Source organism: Anoplolepis gracilipes, chromosome 12 (genome assembly GCF_047496725.1).
Source record: "Anoplolepis gracilipes chromosome 12, ASM4749672v1, whole genome shotgun sequence".
Classification (NCBI taxonomy): Eukaryota; Metazoa; Arthropoda; class Insecta; order Hymenoptera; family Formicidae; genus Anoplolepis; species Anoplolepis gracilipes.
The window spans coordinates 527,825-550,000 of NC_132981.1; the positions used below are offsets into that span (position 1 = coordinate 527,825).

Below are 22,176 nucleotides of genomic sequence, written 5' to 3' on the forward strand. Positions count from 1 at the left end.
TGATCAATATGTTTATTACATTTATCAATATGTACAAACATTAGCATTTTTGCATATACATGCATTTCAAGTCTCACGTACAGAAGAATGGGATTGTATTGCTCATAAAAAATTAATTTCTTTGATTCCTCATAATATACATGTTATTACAGATGGAAATGTTTCTTGTACATAGTTCTTATACTTTTTTCTCTCTTTGCGTTATATATATTATTTCAATAATTTTAAAATACATATATGTGTGAGAATTAGATTTGTAAACGTATGCTACATTGTAAAGGTTTTTATTTTGTGTCTTATGTATATACATGATCTCTCAAAATTGAAGAATAACAGAAGATTATAATATAGAAGTTCATGAAAAATTGCGTAATAAAAGTCCATTTTTTATTATGTAAATAATAATTTTCGGAATAAGAAAAATTGGAAGATAACCAATCACGGACTATGTTTAAGAAGTCGTCTGTTTCTGAGTTAGTAACGTTCGAATGAAGTGGAACATCGTCTAAAACATAGCTTGTGACTGATCAACTTTAAATTCCTATGTTTCAAAATTATTGTTCTGAATAAAAAGTTGCAAATTTTTATTATACTTAATTTTTTGACAAACTTTTATCCTACAATTCTTTTCTTTAATATTGAGACATTTCGTATGTATCTATTATTATAAGATTATTTATGTTATATTATTATTATATTTTAGTATTAAGTTACGAAACTGTTATATATAAATGATAACTAGATCTATAAATATATATATAACAGATCTTTTATTTATTTATAATTAATAAAAAAATAATTTAATTTTTAATTTTTTAATAAAAAACACATGTACCTATATATATGAATTAATATTATGTCCATGTAATTTGATATTTTTTTAAAGGAAAATAGGAGGATTATTTAATTTAATTAAATGAATGTATACATATATATGTTTATATATATATATATATATTTATTATTTATTACATATATATTTCCTTATATACCTACAAAACATTAGCGAATAGTAACATAACGTCAATGTTATAGTTTCCCACTCCACAATATAACATTTTTGAGTGTGAAATTATAACATTGACGTTATGTTATTATTTGCTAATGTTTTGTAGATATATAAGAAAATATATACGTAATAAATAATAAATATATATATTAAGTAAACATATATATATTCATTTAATTAAAAGAAATAAACCTCCTATTTTTTTTTTTAAATATCAAATTATATAGACATAATATTAGTTTATTTAAAATAAATATCTGATTAACGTCAATAATTCCACAGTTTATTCAGCCCGTGACCGCCGCATTTAGTTAGATAAAAAAAAAATGTGTTGATTCAACTTTTTTTTTTCCTCAGTGTACACACTTATATATATTGATTTACATTTTGTTATTAATCGAATCATCGGCGATAACTGATGTATTTTATATTTCAACACAATTAAAGTAATGTACAAATAAGAATTTGCTCACCAATTACTGAGCTTGACTCTTATTGCCCAATTTCTCTTATTCTATTAATCATTGTAAACTTTGGACTTTTCCTTGCAAATTAAAAAAAATAAGATTGATACGATTTTTTTCACGGACTTATGACGTATCAAAGTGACCTATACATTTTTGGGCCTATTACCGCGAACATTAGCATTAGCCAATGCGCATCACGGGAAGGTTGTTGGACGGAATTTGCGCATCATGTGTATGTGTGTATACGTGCGTGCGTGCGTGCGTATGCGTGTATGTGTGCCGAAGACGAGGCGGAAATGCACACTTTTAAAATAATGTTGGCGGTAATAGGCATAAAAATGTATAGGTCACTTTGATATGACATAAATCCGCAAAAAACATCGTATCGATCTCAAGTTTTTTTAATTTGCAAGGAAAAGTCTAAGTTTTATAATGATTATCATGATACTTGTGAAAAAAATTTATTCCACTCCGTGAAGTGCATCAAACTGTGCAAATTTTCCGAGACAAAACACGTCCTTACTTTTGAGAAAAAGGCGGGAGGGAGGAAGGACAAATTCAAAATCTGACAAATGCTTCTTAATGTAGAGGCTTTAACCTACAAAATAAAAATTAAATTTTAAATACAATTTTTCGTGGAGTTGTGATTATCTGAAGTTATGTGAAATTTTGGTATAAATTTTTGTTGCGATAATTTTGTTGCCTAGTGTATATTCGTAAATTGTTTTTATGTTTTTGATGCAATATGTGTTACAATTATATATTATTTTTTTCAAGTTAACTCTTAAAATAATATTATAAAGAAAATTTATATTTTATCTCTGACATTCTCTGATTAAAAATTTATCTGTTATCTGACTAAAAAAATATACATACATTCTCAATTATTTATATTCATAATTTATCTATCACACTCGTTAAAAAAATTATGATGGTTTGCTTCAATTTTCTTATTATAGATTTCTAAAAGTGATTATATTTGTCATATATTTCATGAATTGTTAAATTAAAATATTGTTTAAACATATTGATTAGCTATAATAGAAAAGAAAATTTGAGTCTAGATAATATTCTGTTTTTTAACAAATCAATATATATGTTTGTCATACAATAATGGGTCTAAAAGTTCTAATTTCACATTATAATTTTTTTAGACATTTTTATATAATATTTTCTTGTTCAAGATATATTCGAAGTATTTTTAATTAAATAAAAACTTTAATATTATTTCAATTTTATTTTTTACTTTGAACTTCACTCTGAATTCTTGTTATTTAACATAATATATCGTTTTTTAAATTTTTTTTTAAAAGTGAAATATCAAATTTCTTTGAACAGAATTTTGTTTTACAAAATGAGTGATGCACATAAACGATCTGTTGGAGAGCGAAGGCTGAAGAGATGCGCCAAAGCTGAAGCTGAGAAGGCATTCGCTCATAGGTCTGATCAAAAAGTTTTTAGACTTTTTGAATTTTCCGCACTATACATATCCAATTTGAATTATTTTTCTTCCTGATGTTTGTACACATGTCCATAACATATGTTTCAATTTTCAGTCACATACGATTGGTAATTTGTTTTTGACAGGCAAATAAATTGCAACGAACAAAGAATTTGCATTAAATTTTGTGTTAAAAATAAAATTAAGTGCAGTGACGTGTTGCAAATGTTGAAGAATGTTTTTGGCGAATCTGCTATGAGTAAACCAAATGTTTATAATTGGTATAAACGTTTCGAAAAGGGGCAAGAAAACGTTAAAGATGACGAGAGAGTTGAACGTCCGAGCACGTCAACTACCGATGAAAACGTGGAAAAAATTGAGAAAATTGTTCTCGCCGAATTACAGTTAGGGAGGTTGCTGAAGAAGTTGGTATCTCATATGGCTCATGTGAAACAATTATTACTAACGTTTTGGGGATGAAACAAGTTTCAGCCAAATTGGTTCCGTACTTCGGAACTGTTTCCATACTTGTTTGTGAATTTTTATCAAAAAACCAAAATGTAGTAATGCCTCAGCCGCCGTATTCGTCAGACCCCCTGTGACTTTTTTCTGTTTCCAAAGATAAAGAAAACCATGAGAGGGCAACATTTGCGACCATAGAGAAGATAAAGGCAAAATAGCTGAAGAAGCTGAAAGCTATACCCAAAAGTGCGTTTCAGAAGTGTTTTGAGAATTGGAAGAAACGGTGGCATAAGTGCATTATATACGATGGAGACTACTTTGAAAGGGACCATATCAATATTAAACAATAAATAAATATTTTTTGAAAAAAATGAAGTCTCAGAACTTTTTGATTGACTTAAATAACAAGAATTTAGAGTGAAGTTCAAAATAAAAAATAAAATTGAAATAATATTAAAGTTTTTATTTAATTAAAAATACTTTGAATATATCTTGAACAAGAAAATATATAAAAATGTCTTAAAAAAATATTAGAAGATGACATTTTAAAAGCGATTACAACAGATAATATTATGAATTGTTTATTTAAAGATCAAGATATCTCTCAAGATTCTACGAATAACATTAGTGAATCTGCAGATGAAGATTTACAGCTTTCAAGACCAATAAATGATGATAAAAATAGTAAATATATTTATATGAGATGTGATTTGATAGCAAGTATTGAATCAGATAGAAACTCAAGTGATGAAGATGAAGAAGACAATGATGAAGATGAGCAGGTGAAATTCAGACAATGGCTAAGAGAATGGAACTTGAAACATAATATTACAGTAGAAGTCTGCAGAGAACTTCTCACAAAACTGAAATCATATCATCAAGACTTGCCCTTAGATTCGCGCACTCTCAATAAGACGTCTAGAGTTATAACATCAATTGTGGAATTCAGCAATGGTTCCTATGTGCATGTTGGATTAATTTCAGGACTTGAAAGGCGCCTAGAAAGTTGTGGATTGAAAAATTTTAGCAGAATAAAATAGGATTAAATGTTAACATTGATGGAATAAATTTGACAAAAAGTTGTGTTACTGATGTTTGGCCCATTTTGTGCAGATCTTTTTAGATCTTGTTTAGATCTAATTGATGACAGACCGTTTGTTGTCGGAATTTGTGTAGGATAGGTGTTCACAACGGGCAAGCGAGGGGAGCGTAGGACAATAGAAGTAGAGGTAACGAGAATAAACGCTAGATAAGTTTATTGGTTTAACAAGTCTTCTATTTAAAGCACAAACACAACGAATGATTATATGTACACTAACTACAGGTTGATAATCGACGTGGCACAAGTCCGAGAAGAATACTAAAAAAAATTAGAATCAAGGGAGATCGTTAAATCCGCGAGCTAGAGAGATTAACGCTGCGAGAAAGGAATTTCTCCGTCACGATCGACGAAGAGAGCGAGCTGGCGCAATTTCCTTCCGCCAAAATGGTGTTTTATCGATTTATTTGATTTGGAGAGACACAGAGATCACGCACGAGACTAATTCGCAAATGTCGTCTCGATTTCAGTGCGGGGAGGTTTTATAGCAGCGGCCCCATATCGAAAGTTCTCGAATTTTATGTATTATTTGTTATTTTTCGAATTTTCTAGATGGGTGTAAACTGCCGTTAGTTATTTGTTTGTAAGCCGCGCTATTGTTGTATCGGCTCAAAATTAATTGCGTCCGGTGGCGCCCTGCGATTGGGCGCCCGGAGCGCATTGCGCTTAAAGCGCGATGTGCGCGCGCAGAGCGATTAAATTTGAAGGCGTGCGCTACTTCTATGTTATCTCGAACAATAGGGTAAATCAAACAGTGTACATAAATATTTACAAGACTTTATTTTAGAAGTATTACAATTGAAGTGATGGTCTAATTTTAAATGGTGTGAGACATGAAGTTTATATCAAATGTTTTATTTGTGATGCTCCGGCCAGACAGTATTTAAAGTGTATTGTAGGTCATAATGCGTATCATGTATGTGAAAGATGTACTCAATCTGGAGAATGTGAATTTAATAGTATGTGTCATTCCACTGAAATCCACACACTACGTAGTGATGAAGATTTTGTAAAACAGTCGGACTCTGAGCACCACATTGGAATATCCTCCCTTTTAACTCTATCTCTAAAAATGGTGACACAATTTGTTCTCGATTCTTTTCATTTGGTGTTAGAAGGTATCACGAAAACATTTATGAGATTTGTTTTAAAAAGAATAAAATCAGGAACACGTCTTACAGCAACGGAGATTACTGAAATTGCTGAAAAAATGAAGAACTTGCGTGTTCATATTCCATCAGAATTTGCTCGCAAACCAAGAAAAATGACTAAACGAACTTGGAAAATAGAAGAGAACAGAATCGAGATTATTTCTTCTCTACATTGGCTGCATCGTTCTCAAAGATATATTACCTGCCATCCTCTATAATTTATTTTTAATGTTTCAATGCGGAATGATTATTTTATGTATACCATGCTTTATCAAAAAAGAGTCATATATAAATTTTGCTTAGGATCTGATAAATAACTTCGTTAAAATTTGTATACATAGAGGAGTGTTTGATAAAAAATTTGGGTAAATACTCATATATGTTAAGGTCATCCCTTTCAGAAGTTAATGACCTTGACATATGTTGTTAAGATCATCACTCTCAGTAACGCTTAAAAGGTTTTAGCCGTCGCTTGTTGTTACTAAAAAGTTACATACAAAAATTGTTAAAAATTGAAGTTTTTTCCAATTATTTTATCAAATACTGGAAATTTAAAAAAATGTTTCAAATAAAAGTTGTAAGTCTCTTCAAAATACACGTTTTATATCTTATCCATTTTTATTATACGAGTGATAGTTTTCGAGAAAAATAACGATAAAGACTACAAACCTCATACAATATTAATTATAATATTATGTATAATATAGTCCCACTGTATCCGCGCATACACTTTCCTACCCACACAACAAATGGGTTGGGTTAGATTATTTTTTTTGGAAGTGGAGCCCCCCGTAGAAAGTCTATGCGCGGGCATAGTGAGTTCCGCCCCCCTGCGGGGGGCTCTACTTCCAATAAAAAAAACCTAACCTAACCCATTTGTTGTGTGGGTAGGAAAGTATATATGTAGAAAGTGTATGCGCGGATGCAGTGGGACTATATTATATATTATGTTATAATTAATATTGTATAAGGTTTAGAGTCTTTATCATTGTTTTTCTCGAAAACTATTACTCGTATAATAAAAATGGATAGGATATAAAACGTGTATTTTGAAGAGACTTACAACTTTTAATTGAAACATTTTTTTTAATTTCCAGTATTTGATAAAATAATTGCAAAAAATGTCAATTTTAAAAAATTTTTATAACTTTTTAGTAAACAACGAGCGACGGCTAAAACCTTTTAAGCGTTATTCAGGACAGTGATCTTGACAACATATGTCAAGGTCATTGACTTCTGAAAGAAGTGACCTTATGTGAATATTTACCAAATATAATATTGTAAATGTAACATTTTTACCATATTATATAAATACTTACTGATTTTTTTAACACTGATTTATCTATTTATTTACAATCCTTTCTTTATATTTTTATATAAAAATACATAAATATATTATACATTTAAATAAATGAATAAATAAATATATAAATAAATAAAAATAAATCTATTTATACATAAATATATTATACATTATTATAAATTATTATTTCTTGAGTCTTTTACTATTTATTTATTTATTCTCTGATTTTTTTAAATGATTTTATTAAAAGCGAAGGATATATATGATTGATTTGTCAATGTATGTATATGTATGTACACACACGATGCTTGTGTGTGTCAGCAAATGGCACGCATGCGCACTTTCGAGCAGTAACTCACGAGAGAGAGGCAACTACAATTTTTTTCTCACTTCCTCCGGACACTTTTCAGTCTGCCATTCCCCTTCCATTTTTATATGTTCTAAAGCCATAGCAGCTCTAGCTGCACCTCCACTGTGTCCCCGGCATCGATGCTATCGATACGCGGGTCTTTGGAACACAAAATGGGAGGATGCCGGGTTTGGAAGCGATGCTCGCTCTGTGTGGACTTCCGAGTCCCGGCGGATCACGTCCTCGCAGAAGGGAGTCTGTGCTCCTCAACCGAAGGCATGGTCGACGAAGAGGAGGAGCGAGGGGATAGATCCCCTCCTCGAGGAGGAGGAATAAAGGGGAGTCAATTAGGACCCCAAAAGACGCACTACGCTAAGAAGGGCGTTGGATGACGTCAACGGGGAGTCAGGGTGACGGAGTCAAGGTGTAACCTGCTCCCGTCCGACACCCCTTTCCTCCTCAAGACACTCGACCGGGGCCTTGAACTTGGGAAGTCTTACAAAACTCCTCTCCCAACCCGGCCATCAGTCCCGATTGCCATCTCGAAGGGGCGGGAATAACATCCCCGCCCCCCTCCGGGGCAAGAGAGTGTGAGCGTCCCCACGCTCACTCTTTATTGCACCTTGATCCCAAGGAGATGGCGGCGTTGCGGGACCACCACGCAACGCCAACAATGTGCCGTTGAATCATCGTTCAACGGCTCATTGCCGGTAGGAGGCGCCCCTTCCTTCAATTCATTGAAGGACAGAGTGCTCGGCGGGGGTGGGTCCTGGTTGAATGCTAAAAGTGATCCCAGGGCCTACCCACTTGAAACCGCCGAGGCAGGACCACTATGAGGTTTTAGCCGGTGAGAATTTGACATAACCCGCTTTTCTCCTCGAAAGGGCGGGTATGCATAATGCATTTCCTCACGTAAAAAAAAAGAAGGGGAGGTCAAAGCCCTTCTCCCGCCCACGCATTTAATGTATGTTTAAATAAATGAATTTGCTAATCATATTTATTTTTATAACAAATTTATTTACTTAAATGTTAAGTGTTAAAAATTCATATAAATCCGTTATTCTTACGTAATACAATACTATATAAACGTATACTTCAAAAGTCTAAAGCAGACTGCGGAACAAATGTATAGAATGTAGAGAATATTAAGACGTACAACACAAACAGGGAACTCGCAATAACGGTTCTGTTTACATACCAAAGCGATCACTTTAAGAAAAAATTTATATTATTAGGATTGATATTACCAAGATTGGTATTATCATAAGTAAAGGTGATTGTAAATGAATTGAATGCGTTTAATGTATCAGGTATTAAATAAATAGATACGTTAAGAATACCTTTTCTGAAATGTATATGATACCAAAAATTATATACAGGGTGTCCCATTTTAACTTGGACAGTAAAATATCTCGAAAACTGAGCCCAGCAGACAAAATTGTTTCAGACAAAAATTGTATGATTTCGAGGGGGCCATAAGATGGTACCATTAGTTTGACCTTGAATAATCGTATAAAGGTCGCCTTGAATTTTTTAAATGGGACACCCTATAAGTTCTTATACATTATTAAGCTCTACAAAATAATATAAAAATTATTTAAGAAAAATGTTTCTCAAATTTAAATTTTGAAGACAAATATCTCGGTAAAAATGCATTATAGAAAAAAATTTTATAGGAACTTATGGGGTTATTTATCTGCTTTTTATATGCCCACGAGAGATTGCTCACCTTTACCAGGAGATACCCTGTACACATTTATATATATTATTTATAAAATATGTATATAATATATACATATAAATAAAATTAGGACTTTTATAAAGAAAATTTTTAACAATTATTACAAAGTAATGTAACAAGAAGTCGACTGTCATTATTTGTTACAGTTTCTTGGTTATTATGGTCGATGTTTACATATTTTCTTATATTGTAATAACAACTTAAAAATAAAAAACAATTTTATTAACAAAATGTTTGACAAATATTTTACTTTACACCTACTCTTATAAGTATAATACGAAAATAATAGTTCAAATTATCGTTTATTAATTATTATGATGTAAAAAGACAGAATCGTTAAATGCTTTTTCGCAGTGAAGTTATCTATTAACAACTCTAAAAAATATCTATCTACATAAAATTTAAAATGTGTAAATTTTTATTAATTATTATTTTGCAAAATTTTGAAACTGTTTATACTTATTGCTATATATGCATATATTATGTTTTATCAATGACAGATTTTATAATCTCAATTTCTAATCTCATTTTTAATGATTTATTTCTGACTCTTGCGGACAAAAAACAATACACTTTATTGCTTTTCGTCAAAGTGAAAGTTAATTAATTTACCCTCTTATGCAACAAATATTGTTATATTTTTTAAAAAGCAATATCGGGAAAATTAACGAGATTCTTGTTTTGTATATGTGTAACTTACAAATACTCACAAAAATAAATGTTGCGATATTTCTCGAAATTAAAGTAAAAATTATAATATTTACTTTTATTACATGTCGACAATAATAACCAAGAAGTAAACAGTGACAGTCGACTATTGTTATATTACTTTTGTTTCACAGAACGGCGCTTGCGCTTGAGCAGATGTCGATTGTGTGGGCCAACATAACCTATAAAAAGTGAGCCATCTTATCCAAATTATGACTGAAAGATGGCCATAGTATTTATAAGAAAATAAAGAAAACGAAAATAAAAATTATAGGTTATCATATAACAATTTACATATCTTTATAATATGTCTAACATTGATTACAACAGCTTAACTGTAATTTATTCGATGTTATAGGAGTTTTTAGTGGACATATGAGGAACTTTGCAGGTAGTCGAAAGTAAAACATAGTATAAGATTCATAATATTGTTATTTCAAATAATGTAGGCACATAACCTATTGTAAATATTGATTATCTTTGATAATGATTAAAAAAGCTCACTATGTAGAGATTATTCGAAAAATTACAGCCTATGGACCATCTTTTCTGTATGGCCATTATATCCTACTTTACCTTTTATTAAAAACTATTCGTCCAAATTAATATTAACATATGAAAGACCTATTTTTTATAAAATATAATTTATTACCTTTAAACCTTGGAAAGCAAACGAAAAGAAAAAAAATTTCCATTTTTATAGTATGAAATTATCTTAGCTATCTTATTAAAATAGCATTGTTCTAATATCTTCATTCCATGTTTACTGTGAGTAAAGGGTTAATGTAGAAATTTACTTCTATAAGTATTATTTTGAAATTCATTATCAAATAACAGATAATCCCAATGTAACATATTGCCATATATATCAGTTCCTCCTACATATGTGTAATTTTTATTTTTTAAACATCTTTTATATTATATAATGTCTTTTAAAAAGTTTATTTTTATAATTGTCTTTATTAAGAAATATGTATTTGTCTTACTTTATTATTTAAAAATTAAACTGTGACTACGAAAAAATCGATTTTTACCATTCCGAATGCACCGCTGCCAACGAATTTTGATATCGTGATTTGCTCACGTTTGATTCTGTTTAATACATATTCATCCGAATTATATTGCAACATAGGATTGTATAATATATTGAACTGAAGATTCCTGTTCGGTATCTCATGCAGAACAGCTAATTCGATGTTAGTCATTATCGGTGACAAATTTTGTTCGTTACTTTCTTTGCGTTGTCGATACACTGTCATAAAGTTACAATATATTTACACATTAGTGCATTGTAAAATTTACATTGCATTAACAAATAAATTAAATTTTTTCAAAAAACTTCTAAAAGATGCTACATTTAAAACAATCTACAATTAAAGATCGAAACGTGCATCAAATATACTTACAATAGTAAAAGTAGTAGATACAGATTACTGTAACTATAGCGACAAGGCTTAAAGTCAATGGTAGATAATATTGTTTAGCTAATGTTTCAGGAGTGTTCGAAATATCATCTATGTAAAGAAAAAATATAGCTTTAATATTTTTGTTTCATATTTAAAAACGGTAATTATACAGAATAACGGACCACCTCCCGATGTCAATGACCTTGACATATATTCTCAAGGTCATGACCCTGCGTAAGGTTCTGAAGATTTTAGCCAGCGCTCGTTATTTATTAAAAAGTTATTAACAAAAAAAGTTTGAAAAATGAAATGTAATTTTTCGTTCTTGTCGAAAGTGAAATAACATTTAACAATGTATAATAACTTTACAGTAAACACATAGGCAGCGGAGGGACTCCGTCCCTCCCCCTGCACCCTCACCCCTCAAAATAATTAACCTAACCCAACCTGTGTTTACGAAGCAAAATCTATTATATACTTCAGACATAGGTTGGGTTGGATTAATTTTTTGTAGGTAGGGGTGCAGGGCGAAAGGGGGAGATAAGAAATTAAATTCCTGTCCCCCCTGGGGGTCAAAGGGGAGTGAGTGTGGGGACACTCACTCCCCATTGCACCTTGACCTCAAGGAGGTGGCGGTGTTGCGTGGTGATCCCGCAACTCCGCCAACAGTGCGCCACTGAATTCATTCAGCGGCGTATTGCGAGAAGGAGGCATCCCCTCCTTCAATTCATTGAAGGACGAGGTGCCCAGCGGGGGTGGGCCTGGTAAAATGCGAAAAGCCACCCCAGAGTCCACCTATAGCAAACCGCCGAGGTAGGACCACTAAGGGGTTTTAGCCGATAGAAGTCCAGCTTAATCCGTCCCTTTCTCCGGAGGGATGAGTATCCATGATGGATTTCTCCTTGTCAAAAAAAAAAAACCAAAGGGGGAAATCCATCATGGACACCCATGGACGTCCACGCATTCAATATATCACATTTAAATTAATAAATCCATTAAAAGTATGATTCATTATTGTCTTTAAAAGAATTTCAAGTTTACAAGAAATGTCACAAATATAGAAGTAAAATTTCAGTTAAAAAAGATAAACTAAGATGACTTACTATTCTCAGCGATACAATATAACAATATAATACGAAAGCATGGACACACGGTCCGAAAATTATATATTGTTCATTATACATTTTTTTGTTAATAACTTTTTAATAAACAACGAGCGCCGGTGAAAACCTTCAGTACCTTACTCAAGGTCATGATCTTGATAATATATGTCAAGGTCATTGACATCGGGAGGTAGTCCGTTATTCTGTATAATTATCTTAAAAACTTACTTTGACTTATGTTGTTAATAAAAATTTTGGTAATTATTTATATATAGGAACGACTTTACAGATTTTAAAAACTTTGACAACATACATATATAGCTCTTAATGTAAATAATTACAAAAATTTCTAACTTTTTAAATTTTGTAAGCATTTTTATATCTGAACAACCGTATAATACTATAATATAACTTTATTAATAAAAATTTATATTATAAGTTAGAGATTAAAGTCGCTAGTATTTAATTATAAACAACGGGTTAATTAAAACGACCTGAATAGCCAAAATCATTCAATTTATTCACACGACGTTTCGACCATATGGTTGTGGTCCTTTTCAAGTGTAACTATAAAGAAAATATATAACGGATCAAAAAATTATATGGGTACAATTTATACCGAATTAAACGCAATAATTAAGTTCTACTTTTAAACATGTTCCATTGGATTCTTTCTTCTCTTTCTTAATTTACGTGTGAGTAGACTAGTTTTTTAACGACATTATATTGTATTGTTTACGTTTTAATTAACCCATTGTTTATAAAAATTTATACTTCTAAAAATTTTTAAAGTATATTTAAAAATAATTAAAATAAGGTTATAATGTTGTAATATCTTCACTTGCTTACCACGTGTTGAAAAGGTAAATCTCTCATCAAACAGCCATATAAATTGTTCCTCGTACTCAAGGTATCTGAATATTAAACGAAACTTGTATAAAGTTCCTGCTTGTAAGTTTTCTATATAATATTTTACTTCTTTATTATAGTTGACTGTTATGTTATTTGTTGTTTGCCACTTTTCTGTCTCAACATTTGTATACTCTAACGCACAAAGAAACGTCAGATTGATGCTTGGGATCCAAGAAATGTTCATGCTGTTTGTGCTGACTCCGCTCAAAGTTATATTGTTCAGTTTCAAGTACATGTGAACAATCTGGCTTGAACTATTGTTGTGAAAATCTTTAAAATTAATTGGATACACACATACGTGTATCGAATATGTTTCTTCTGGTAACAACTGAATTTTTGTGAAAAACCTGCCATCTGTTGTACGTTTGGGCATATTAATAATTTGCGTGCCCTTTTGTCGCGTGTCGTTAATCGAAGAAAGTGATTTCCAATACACCTCATAGGTCACGGTCATACAGTTTAATTTCTTGGGCGGCATCCAATGAACTGCTACTATAGTAGGCGTCAGAATATAAACCGTTATGTTTTCCGGTGTTTCTCTGAGTTTGCCCGGGTTAGTCTTTAGTATCATGTCCGAGCCGAATAGTGGATTTATCGATAAATGATCAAAGTAAAAATTGCTCAGGCTTAGCTGTAACTTATACTCTGTAAACGGCGTTAAATTGTGAAACTCATAGTACTGCTTATATGTCTGCACGATAAACTTTTCAGACTTGTTAAAGTCATTGTCCAAACAATGACTTACGTATATAGTATATAAAGTGGCAGGTAAGTTGTATTTTTTGCATTCACTCTTGGGAACCGGCTCAGGAAGACTTATGTTGATACTGTTTGTCGTTATTATCGGTTTTTCAATATTATAAACATTTTCGTCAGGTGTCAGACATCTTGTCGGAGGATATAATTGCAAAGATTTACCGAAAGCATGAATTTCATGAATCCAGTAAGGCGTTTTTATTTTTTGCACGTATTCAAATGCATTGTCTTTACCTTCAAGAAGTGTATACTTTTTCTTCAAAACAAAAACATAATCGTGGTAGTAAGTAAGCAAGTAAATGTTTGTCTTATCAATTGCAATTTGGTTGAAATATATTTCATTGCCAATGTTTTTGGTGTCTAAAATTAATTTGCATATACAAACGTAAACGTCTGTCACAATCAAGAGATCACTCACTAACCAGTAAATTAGTGGTTTCTTAAGATTCATGTCGTCAATTTTTATAGCAGAAATCTCTGAAAAATTAAATGAGCAGGAGCATATGTTGGATGTGTTTTTTTGAATAATTTGTGCGTTTTTCCCATTCACATCCAATGACATTATCTTTGATTTTTCATTTGAATCTGGACCATAATCTTTCCAGTATAAAATTCTAGAAAATATATATATGCGTAATTAATAAATTAAATATAATATATAAGCTCTTTATAAGATATAAAATTCAATTAAAAAAATGCGAGTAAGAGCAAAACGCTGTAGTTAGTGCGCAATAATTTTTTCTAACGATAAGTCACAATTTAATCTCTTCTTCTAACGAACGTTTCGGTCAATTTTATGACCTTTTTCAGCGCAAAAATACAAAAAACATATGAGAAATATTGGTTTTTTTGCTAAATAACTGTATAATCACTTATCATTGAATGACGCCAGTACATCGTCATAAGGGAGTTTAAGAAAAGTTAAACATCATTATTTTGTCATATGCTTAAAATTGAACATGAAGATATTGTCAATACGATACGAAATTGTTGAGTTAATATGTTCCTCCTTTGGTTAGCAGGCCAAGAAGTGACACATAGGTTGACTCGTCACATTGTAAAACAAATTAGTCGGTTGGAAGCCTGTATTAAAATTATTAAAAATCAACCCACAATTTCACTAGTTAATAACAGAAACGTTTTTTTATATAGAAGAGGCACTATGTTATGTTGAGTTGAAACATACATAATTGTTCCAAATTTTTTCACTATAACGATGTTTAACGATGGACAAATCTTCTGATAATCATAAAAATGTCGACAGTTGTAGCTTTAAAATCATGAATAATGACAAATAAAGGTTGTTTAAACTTTCGGAAATTTGTCAATAATGTTTAGATACGTAGAATTTAAACATTCTATGTCTGTTTGCAAATTTATGCTGTTTATTTGTCTTTTTATGTATATCATCTGAGGTCAATCTTTTGTTATAAAAATTTTTTTTATCTAAAATTTTTACATCTTTCCAATCAAAATCATGATCATATTTTTGTGGATAGTAATAACCGATTTATTTTTATTGTTTAATATGTTAGACTTGTGTTCAGCAATCCTTGTTTTTAATTTCTTGTTTAAAACATAATAATATATATTATTAGTTACTACTGTTTCTTATAACATGTTTTATATATATATATATATATATATATATATATAAAATTAAAGATAACAATAAAATACATGAAAATAGTAAATATGCATACAATATATATTTATTTTTAAAGAAGTTTTAATTTAATGTAATAAAAAAAATTATAAAAAATTAAAAATAAATAATTATCACAGTTATGTAATTTCACATCTTATAATAAAATATGGTATGATAAATTTTTATTAAATAAAATATAAAATTTTATATATATATATATTGTTACGTCCCTGGTTCGGCATCCGCTGAATGTCTTCGTTGGAGGATTGTTTATTGACAACCGCTTGGTTTTGTTTTCCGGTGAAATATTTAAAAAAAAAAAAAGATTGATTTGGGTTGAGCCGTTGACGTGCGCGGATGTGCCGAATCTTTTGGCTTTGCATGCATACGTTTTTGTATTTAATTTGTGCATTATATTGGATCGTGGTATTAAAGATTATTTCTTATTTACGCGAGTCGATTTATTCTCGGCGCAAGTGAGAGTGAGTGTGTGTAAGTGTCTTCGCGCGACTACGCAAAGATTGAAGAAGGACGTAACATTTTGGGGGCTCGACCGGGATCGCAGAACAGATAATCAGTCAAGAAAGAAATGGCTTCTGGAGAAAGGAGTATGGAGACAGAAATCGCTGGCCCGTCGAGTGGAAAGAGGTTGCGAGCCGTGACGTCCCTTACAGAGACGGAGACAACGGCATTACAAGCGGCAAAGAAAGAAATCCACCAATTATGTCAGGAGCAGCGACAACAGAGGGCTGAATTTGAGAAGCTTTTACAACAACAACAGGCTGAATTCCAGGCGCAGCTTCAACGACAGACTCAACAGCTAAGTCCTACCAATAATAGAACTTTCGGAGACTCGGGATCGCATTTAGAAAATTTTATAGAAAATCATGAGTATCGCGTTTGCACAGATTTAAGTTTTAAATTAAAGCCAGATACGTTTGATGGTTCAGTATCCCTAAGAGAATATTTTTCACAATTCAATTTAATTGCTCGGGCGAACGGGTGGGATGACTCGATGAAGACCGTTGCTCTTGCTTCATGTTTGAGAGGAAAAGCGCGTGCCGTTTTAGAGACAGTTCAGGATGTAACAAATTTAGAATTTGCGGAATTAAAATCAAAACTTGAGTTACGATTTGGGGACGGATATTTATCTCAAAACTTTTACGTTCAGTTCACAAGTAGAAAGCAAAAATTCGGTGAAGATCTGGCTGCACTGGGTTTCGAATTAGACAGATTAGTTCGTCTCGCATATCCCGAGTGTCTGCATGAAGTCCGTGACAAAATTGCCTGCGCGCAATTTATTTCGGCAATTTTTGATAATTTTGTGAAACGAACGTTGCAATTGGAGAATATTACATCTCTCAGTGTTGCCAATAGAAAGGGCAAAGGCAATTAAAATGATTCAAGGGGAAGGATTTGAAAGGAAGAAAGGAAATTTTAATAAGAAAGTTATTGAAAGAAAGGACGTGGTGCAGAGTAGTAAAACGGAAGGCAAGCGAGAGAGAAAAGAGGAGAAGAGGAATTGGCAAGGCAGCCGATTTGGCGCCGGCCGTAAGGAGTGTTGGACGTGTGGGAAAGTCGGACATTTCCGATCAGATTGTCCAGTGGAAAAGGAAAACTCGGCTTAGTCGAGCTGTGCGGGGGAGGTTCGGCTTGCGAAAGAGATTCCCCGGAAACTAATTTTAATGTTAGTAGTATAAGGACTACTTTAGGTCATTTTATTTATGAAGGAAAGAAGTGTTCTTTCAGGGTAGACACAGGCTCCGATGTGTCTATTGTGAGTAATAAAATTGTTGATGCAAAGAATGGAGTTTTTAAGGGAAATATTAATTTAAAATATCCCACTGGAAAGTTCCTGTTAAATTTCAAACAGAAATTAGAGTCGAATTGGGAAGATTTTCTTTGCAAATGCCCATGATTATTGCTGATATTAGTGACCAATGTTTGTTAGGAGTAGACTTTTTGAGAATGGTGAATTTAGAAAATGTGTTTGAATCAGTCTTTAGAGTTTCTAAAATAGAAAGAAAAATAGCTAGAATTGAAGAGCCTTTAAAGGGAGTTCCGGTTGCTTTGAAAGAACTCTTCGATAATAATTCTAAGAGATTGAATAATTTGGAAAGGGAGAATTTTATTGAATTTTTTAGGGAATTCGAAAATATATTTTCTGAGGATATTATTGCGGGAAATTGCAATTCAGTTGAACATGTTATAAATATGCAAGATTCTCTTCCTATTAAACAGGTTCCCCGTAGAATTCCAATTCATTTGAGAGCAGAAGTGAATAGAAATATAGAGGAAATGAAAGCACGAGGAGTGATTGAGGAATCGCAGAGTCCATGGGTTTCTCCTGTTGTTATGGTGAAAAAGAAAGATGGTTCTATAAGATTTTGCGTTGATTATCGGAAGTTGATTGCGGTGACTATTAAAGATTCTTATCCCCTTCTCCGAATTGATGAAATTCTTGACCAATTAGCAGGTAATTCTTGGTTTTCTACCCTTGATCTTAAAAGCGGATATTGGCAAATAAAGATTCGTCCTGAAGATAAAGAGAAAACGGCTTTTTCAATTGGTAAGGGACTTTGGCAATTTACAGTTATGCCTTTTGGTTTGTGTAACGCCCCTGCAACGTTTGAAAGATTAATGGAGAAAGTTTTGCGAAATTTGATATCGAAAATTTGTCTTGTTTATTTGGATGACGTAATAATTTTTGGAAAAACTTTTACTGAAATGATTAATAATCTTAAAATTGTATTTTTGAGATTAAGAGAAGCAAATTTAAAAATTAATCCAAAGAAATGTATTTTATTTGAAAATAAAGTAAAATATCTTGGTCATATTGTTTCTGCAGAGGGTGTTACTACAGATCCTGAAAAGATTATTGCCGTTAAAGATTGACCGATTCCCCATACCAGAAAACAATTGCGTAGTTTTCTCGGATTTTGTTCTTATTATAGGAAGTTTGTAAAAGGTTTCTCGTCTTTGGCCAAACCTCCTGTATACATTAACAGAGAATAAAGCCAAGTTTGTGTGGGAAGAAAAATGTCAAGAGGTGTTTGAAAAGTTAAAGTCATTGCTAAGTTCTTCTCCAATTCTTTCCTTTCCGAAGGAGGATGGTGAATTTATTCTAGATACAGACGCCTCGAATATAGGGATTGGAGCAGTCTTGTCACAAAAGCAAGATGGCAGTGAAAAAGTGATTGTGTATTTTAGTCGTGTGCTGAATAAATCAGAACGGAATTATTGTGTTACTCATCGGGAGCTTTTGTCGATAGTAGACTCTATTAAATTTTTTCGTCATTATCTTTTAGGACGAAAGTTTTTAATTCGTACGGACCATGTTTCGTTACGATGGCTTATGTCTTTTAGAGATCTAGAAGGGCAATTGGCTCGTTGGCTGGAGAGGCTCCAACAGTATAAATTTGAAATTATTTATCGGAAAGGGCTTTCTCATCAGAATACTGATGGATTATCCAGACGATTGTGTGAGTTAAGCGGCTGTGGATATTGTTCTAAAGTGGAAAAGAAGATGTCTGTCGCTCGAATTGTACTGGAAGACAAGAACCTTGGAGAGTGGCGTCATGCACAACGGACGGATTTGAGCATCTCATTTATATTGCAAGGAAAAGAAGCAGGACAGAGACCAGCTCGTTCGCAAATTCCTGTTGGAGATATCTCAGCACAGATTTATTGGTCATATTGGGACTTGTTGGTTTTAAAAGATGGAATTCTTTATAAAAGATAGGAAGCCTCGAATCTCAAATCCAGTTTTCTTCAATTGATAGTTCCTCGGAGTCGAGTGAAGGAGATTTTGGAGCAAGCACATGATTCTCCATCGGGAGGTCATTTTGGGATAAATAAGACTTTAGGGAAGATTCGAAAACGATTCTTTTGGAGGACTTGTAAGCAGGATGTTGAAGAATGGTGTAGGACGTGTAAAATTTGTGTTTCGAGGAAAGGTCCTTTAGGAAAAGGGAAATCCCCTCTTCAGATTTATAACGTTGGTTCTCCAATGGAAAGGGTACAGATGGATATCCTTGGTCCTCTTCCATTAACAATATTAGGGAATAAGTATCTACTAGTCATTGTGGATTGCTTCACGAAGTGGGTAGAAGCCTACCCTATAAAGAATATTAGAGCTAAGACGGTGGCTGAGATTTTCGTTAGTCAATTTGTCTCCAGGCATGGGGTGCCATTGAGATTCATACAGATCAAGGAAAAAATTTCGAATCTCAATTATTCTCTGAATTAATGCATCTTCTTGGAATCAAGAAGACGAGAACAACTGCTCTGCACCCCCAATCTGATGGACAGGTTGAGCGTCAGCATCAGACAATAATAAATTATTTAGCTAAATATGTTTCAGAGAATCAGAAAGATTGGGCTCGATGGATTTCTATGTTTCTGTTAGCATACAGATCTTCAAAGCATGAGACCACTGGAGTGACCCCTGCAGAATTATATTTTGCTCGAGAGCTTAGATTACCTATGGATTTGTTACAGGGCAGTCCGAGATTTTATGAGGAGAGATTATCTCTGAAGAGAAATTTTGTGAAAAATTTGAAAGAGAAGTTAGAAGAGATTCATTCCGGTGTTAGAGAACGTATGGTTTTAAGATCTTTACAAATGAAGGCTCAGTATGATCGAAAAGTTAGAGGAGTTCTTTTTGAAGAGAGAGAGAGAGTCTGGCTGTTTAATCCTTGCAGAAGTAAAGGAAAGGCTAAAAAATTACAAAACAATTGGGAGGGTCCGTATTTAATAGTGAAGAAATTAAGCGAAGTAGTTTATTGTATTCAAAAGACACCTCGGCACAGGAAGAAAAAAGTGCATGCAGATTGATTAGCTTCTTTTCTCGAAAGAACCTTAGAGTAAGGTAAATCGGAGTCCGGAATCTAATTTATGAATCGTTTGGTGTATAGTGCGTTAGGTAGAATGATTGCGTGTAGTATTAAGTAATATTAAGTTACTGCGTAATATCTTTTCTTTTCTTAGAGTCTTTGTCTTGGAAAGAGGATTATCTTAAGGAAGGAATTCTTGACTGAAGCGGTTGAGCTGAACAGCGAGTTGAATTTAGGAAAAAAAGGGAAATTGTCATCCTAAGAAGACTGCCTCACTCACGGTTTTTGATCCGTGGTTTTCCCGTGGGTCATAGGACAAATGTCGAGGCAGCGACTTGGAGAGCCTCTTTGGGAACGTTGGGTCCACGGAGAATACCCCCCTCTTGTTCGAAGATTTCCTCACGGTCGCAGAGAAACCCGGACGTAGCGGAAAGAACTTCGGAAGTCGATTGGGTTCGAACAGCGAATTGCTCGGTAACCTGAGGCAGCAGCCCAGGGTAGGGCAGGATGGCTCGTCGATACCCTGGAGTCGACATGTGTGTACGTGAGACGGGATTCAATGTGGCGGATTGTACGGTAACCTGTGGCAGGAGCCCAGGGTAGTACAGGCATATTCGTCGGAGTTCTGAGGTCGACATCGGAGCACTCAGATCAAGAATAGCTTTAGATAGCCCTTTGTTTCTGATTGTCGGGACGACAATTTTGAAGAAGGAGGGCAAATGTTACGTTCCTGGTTTGGCATCCGCAGAATGTCTTCGTTGGAGGATTGTTTATTGACAACCGCTTGGTTTTGTTTTCCGGTGAAATATTTAAAAAAAAAAGATTGATTTGGGTTGAGCCGTTGACGTGCGCGGATGTGCCGAATCTTTTGGCTTTGCATGCATACGTTTTTGTATTTAATTTGTGCATTGTATTGGATCGTGGTATTAAAGATTATTTCTTATTTACGCGAGTCGATTTATTCTCGGCGCGAGTGAGAGTGAGTGTGTGTAAAAAGTGTCTTCGCGCGACTACGCAAAGATTGAAGAAGGACGTAACAATATATATATATATATATACTAGCTTTCCGTCCCGCGCTTCCCGCGGGCCTCAAAATCTTTATCCAATACTGACCTCGCTATTATTAGTTCTCACACAATTTATAATTCTTCAATTTTCAAAACCTCTCTATATAATATTTTTCGTAAAAAAATTTAGATTTTAAATACGACTTAATAAGATATCCTTGATTGCTTATTTCTTTAATCTCTTTATAGATATATATATTTTTTAATTATAGGAGATTATGTTTTCGCGAAAAAAATGTTTTCCCAGATTTCTCTGCCAATGTGTTTAAAATGTTTTGAAACATTGAGAAATCACATTTTTTAATAATTTTTTATATTTTAAATTATAAAGAAGGCTATGTTTTCGAGAAAAAAATTTTTTCCAGATTTCTCTGCAAATGTGTTCAAAATGTTTCGTTTTAAATTTTTCGGGGATGGTTCCTATGTGGTTTCGGTAAATATTCACATAAGGTCACCTCTTTCAGAAGTCAATGACCTTGATATGTTATCAAGATCACTGTCCTGAGTAACGCTTAAAAGGTTTTAGCCGTCGCTCGTTGTTTACTAAAAAGTTAAATAAATAAATAGTGAAAGATTCAAGAAATAATAATTTATAATATAATTATGTATAAATAGATTTATTTTTATTTATTTATATATTTATTTATTCATTTATTTAAATGTATAATATATTTATGTATTTTTATATAAAAATATAAAGAAAGGATTGTGAATAAATA

At 32.7% G+C, this 22,176-nt stretch overlaps 1 protein-coding gene across 1 annotated transcript in view; it reads right to left on the reverse strand.

The window, feature by feature from the left end:
- The window catches only part of LOC140671870 (proto-oncogene tyrosine-protein kinase ROS-like), an 89,975-nt gene that overhangs the window by 13,563 nt on the left and 54,236 nt on the right, over nt 1-22,176 (reverse strand). Inside the window, 3 exon segments of the mRNA XM_072903559.1 lie at nt 10,765-10,982; nt 11,137-11,244; nt 13,089-14,521. Coding sequence (XP_072759660.1) covers nt 10,765-10,982; nt 11,137-11,244; nt 13,089-14,521 — 1,759 coding nt within the window.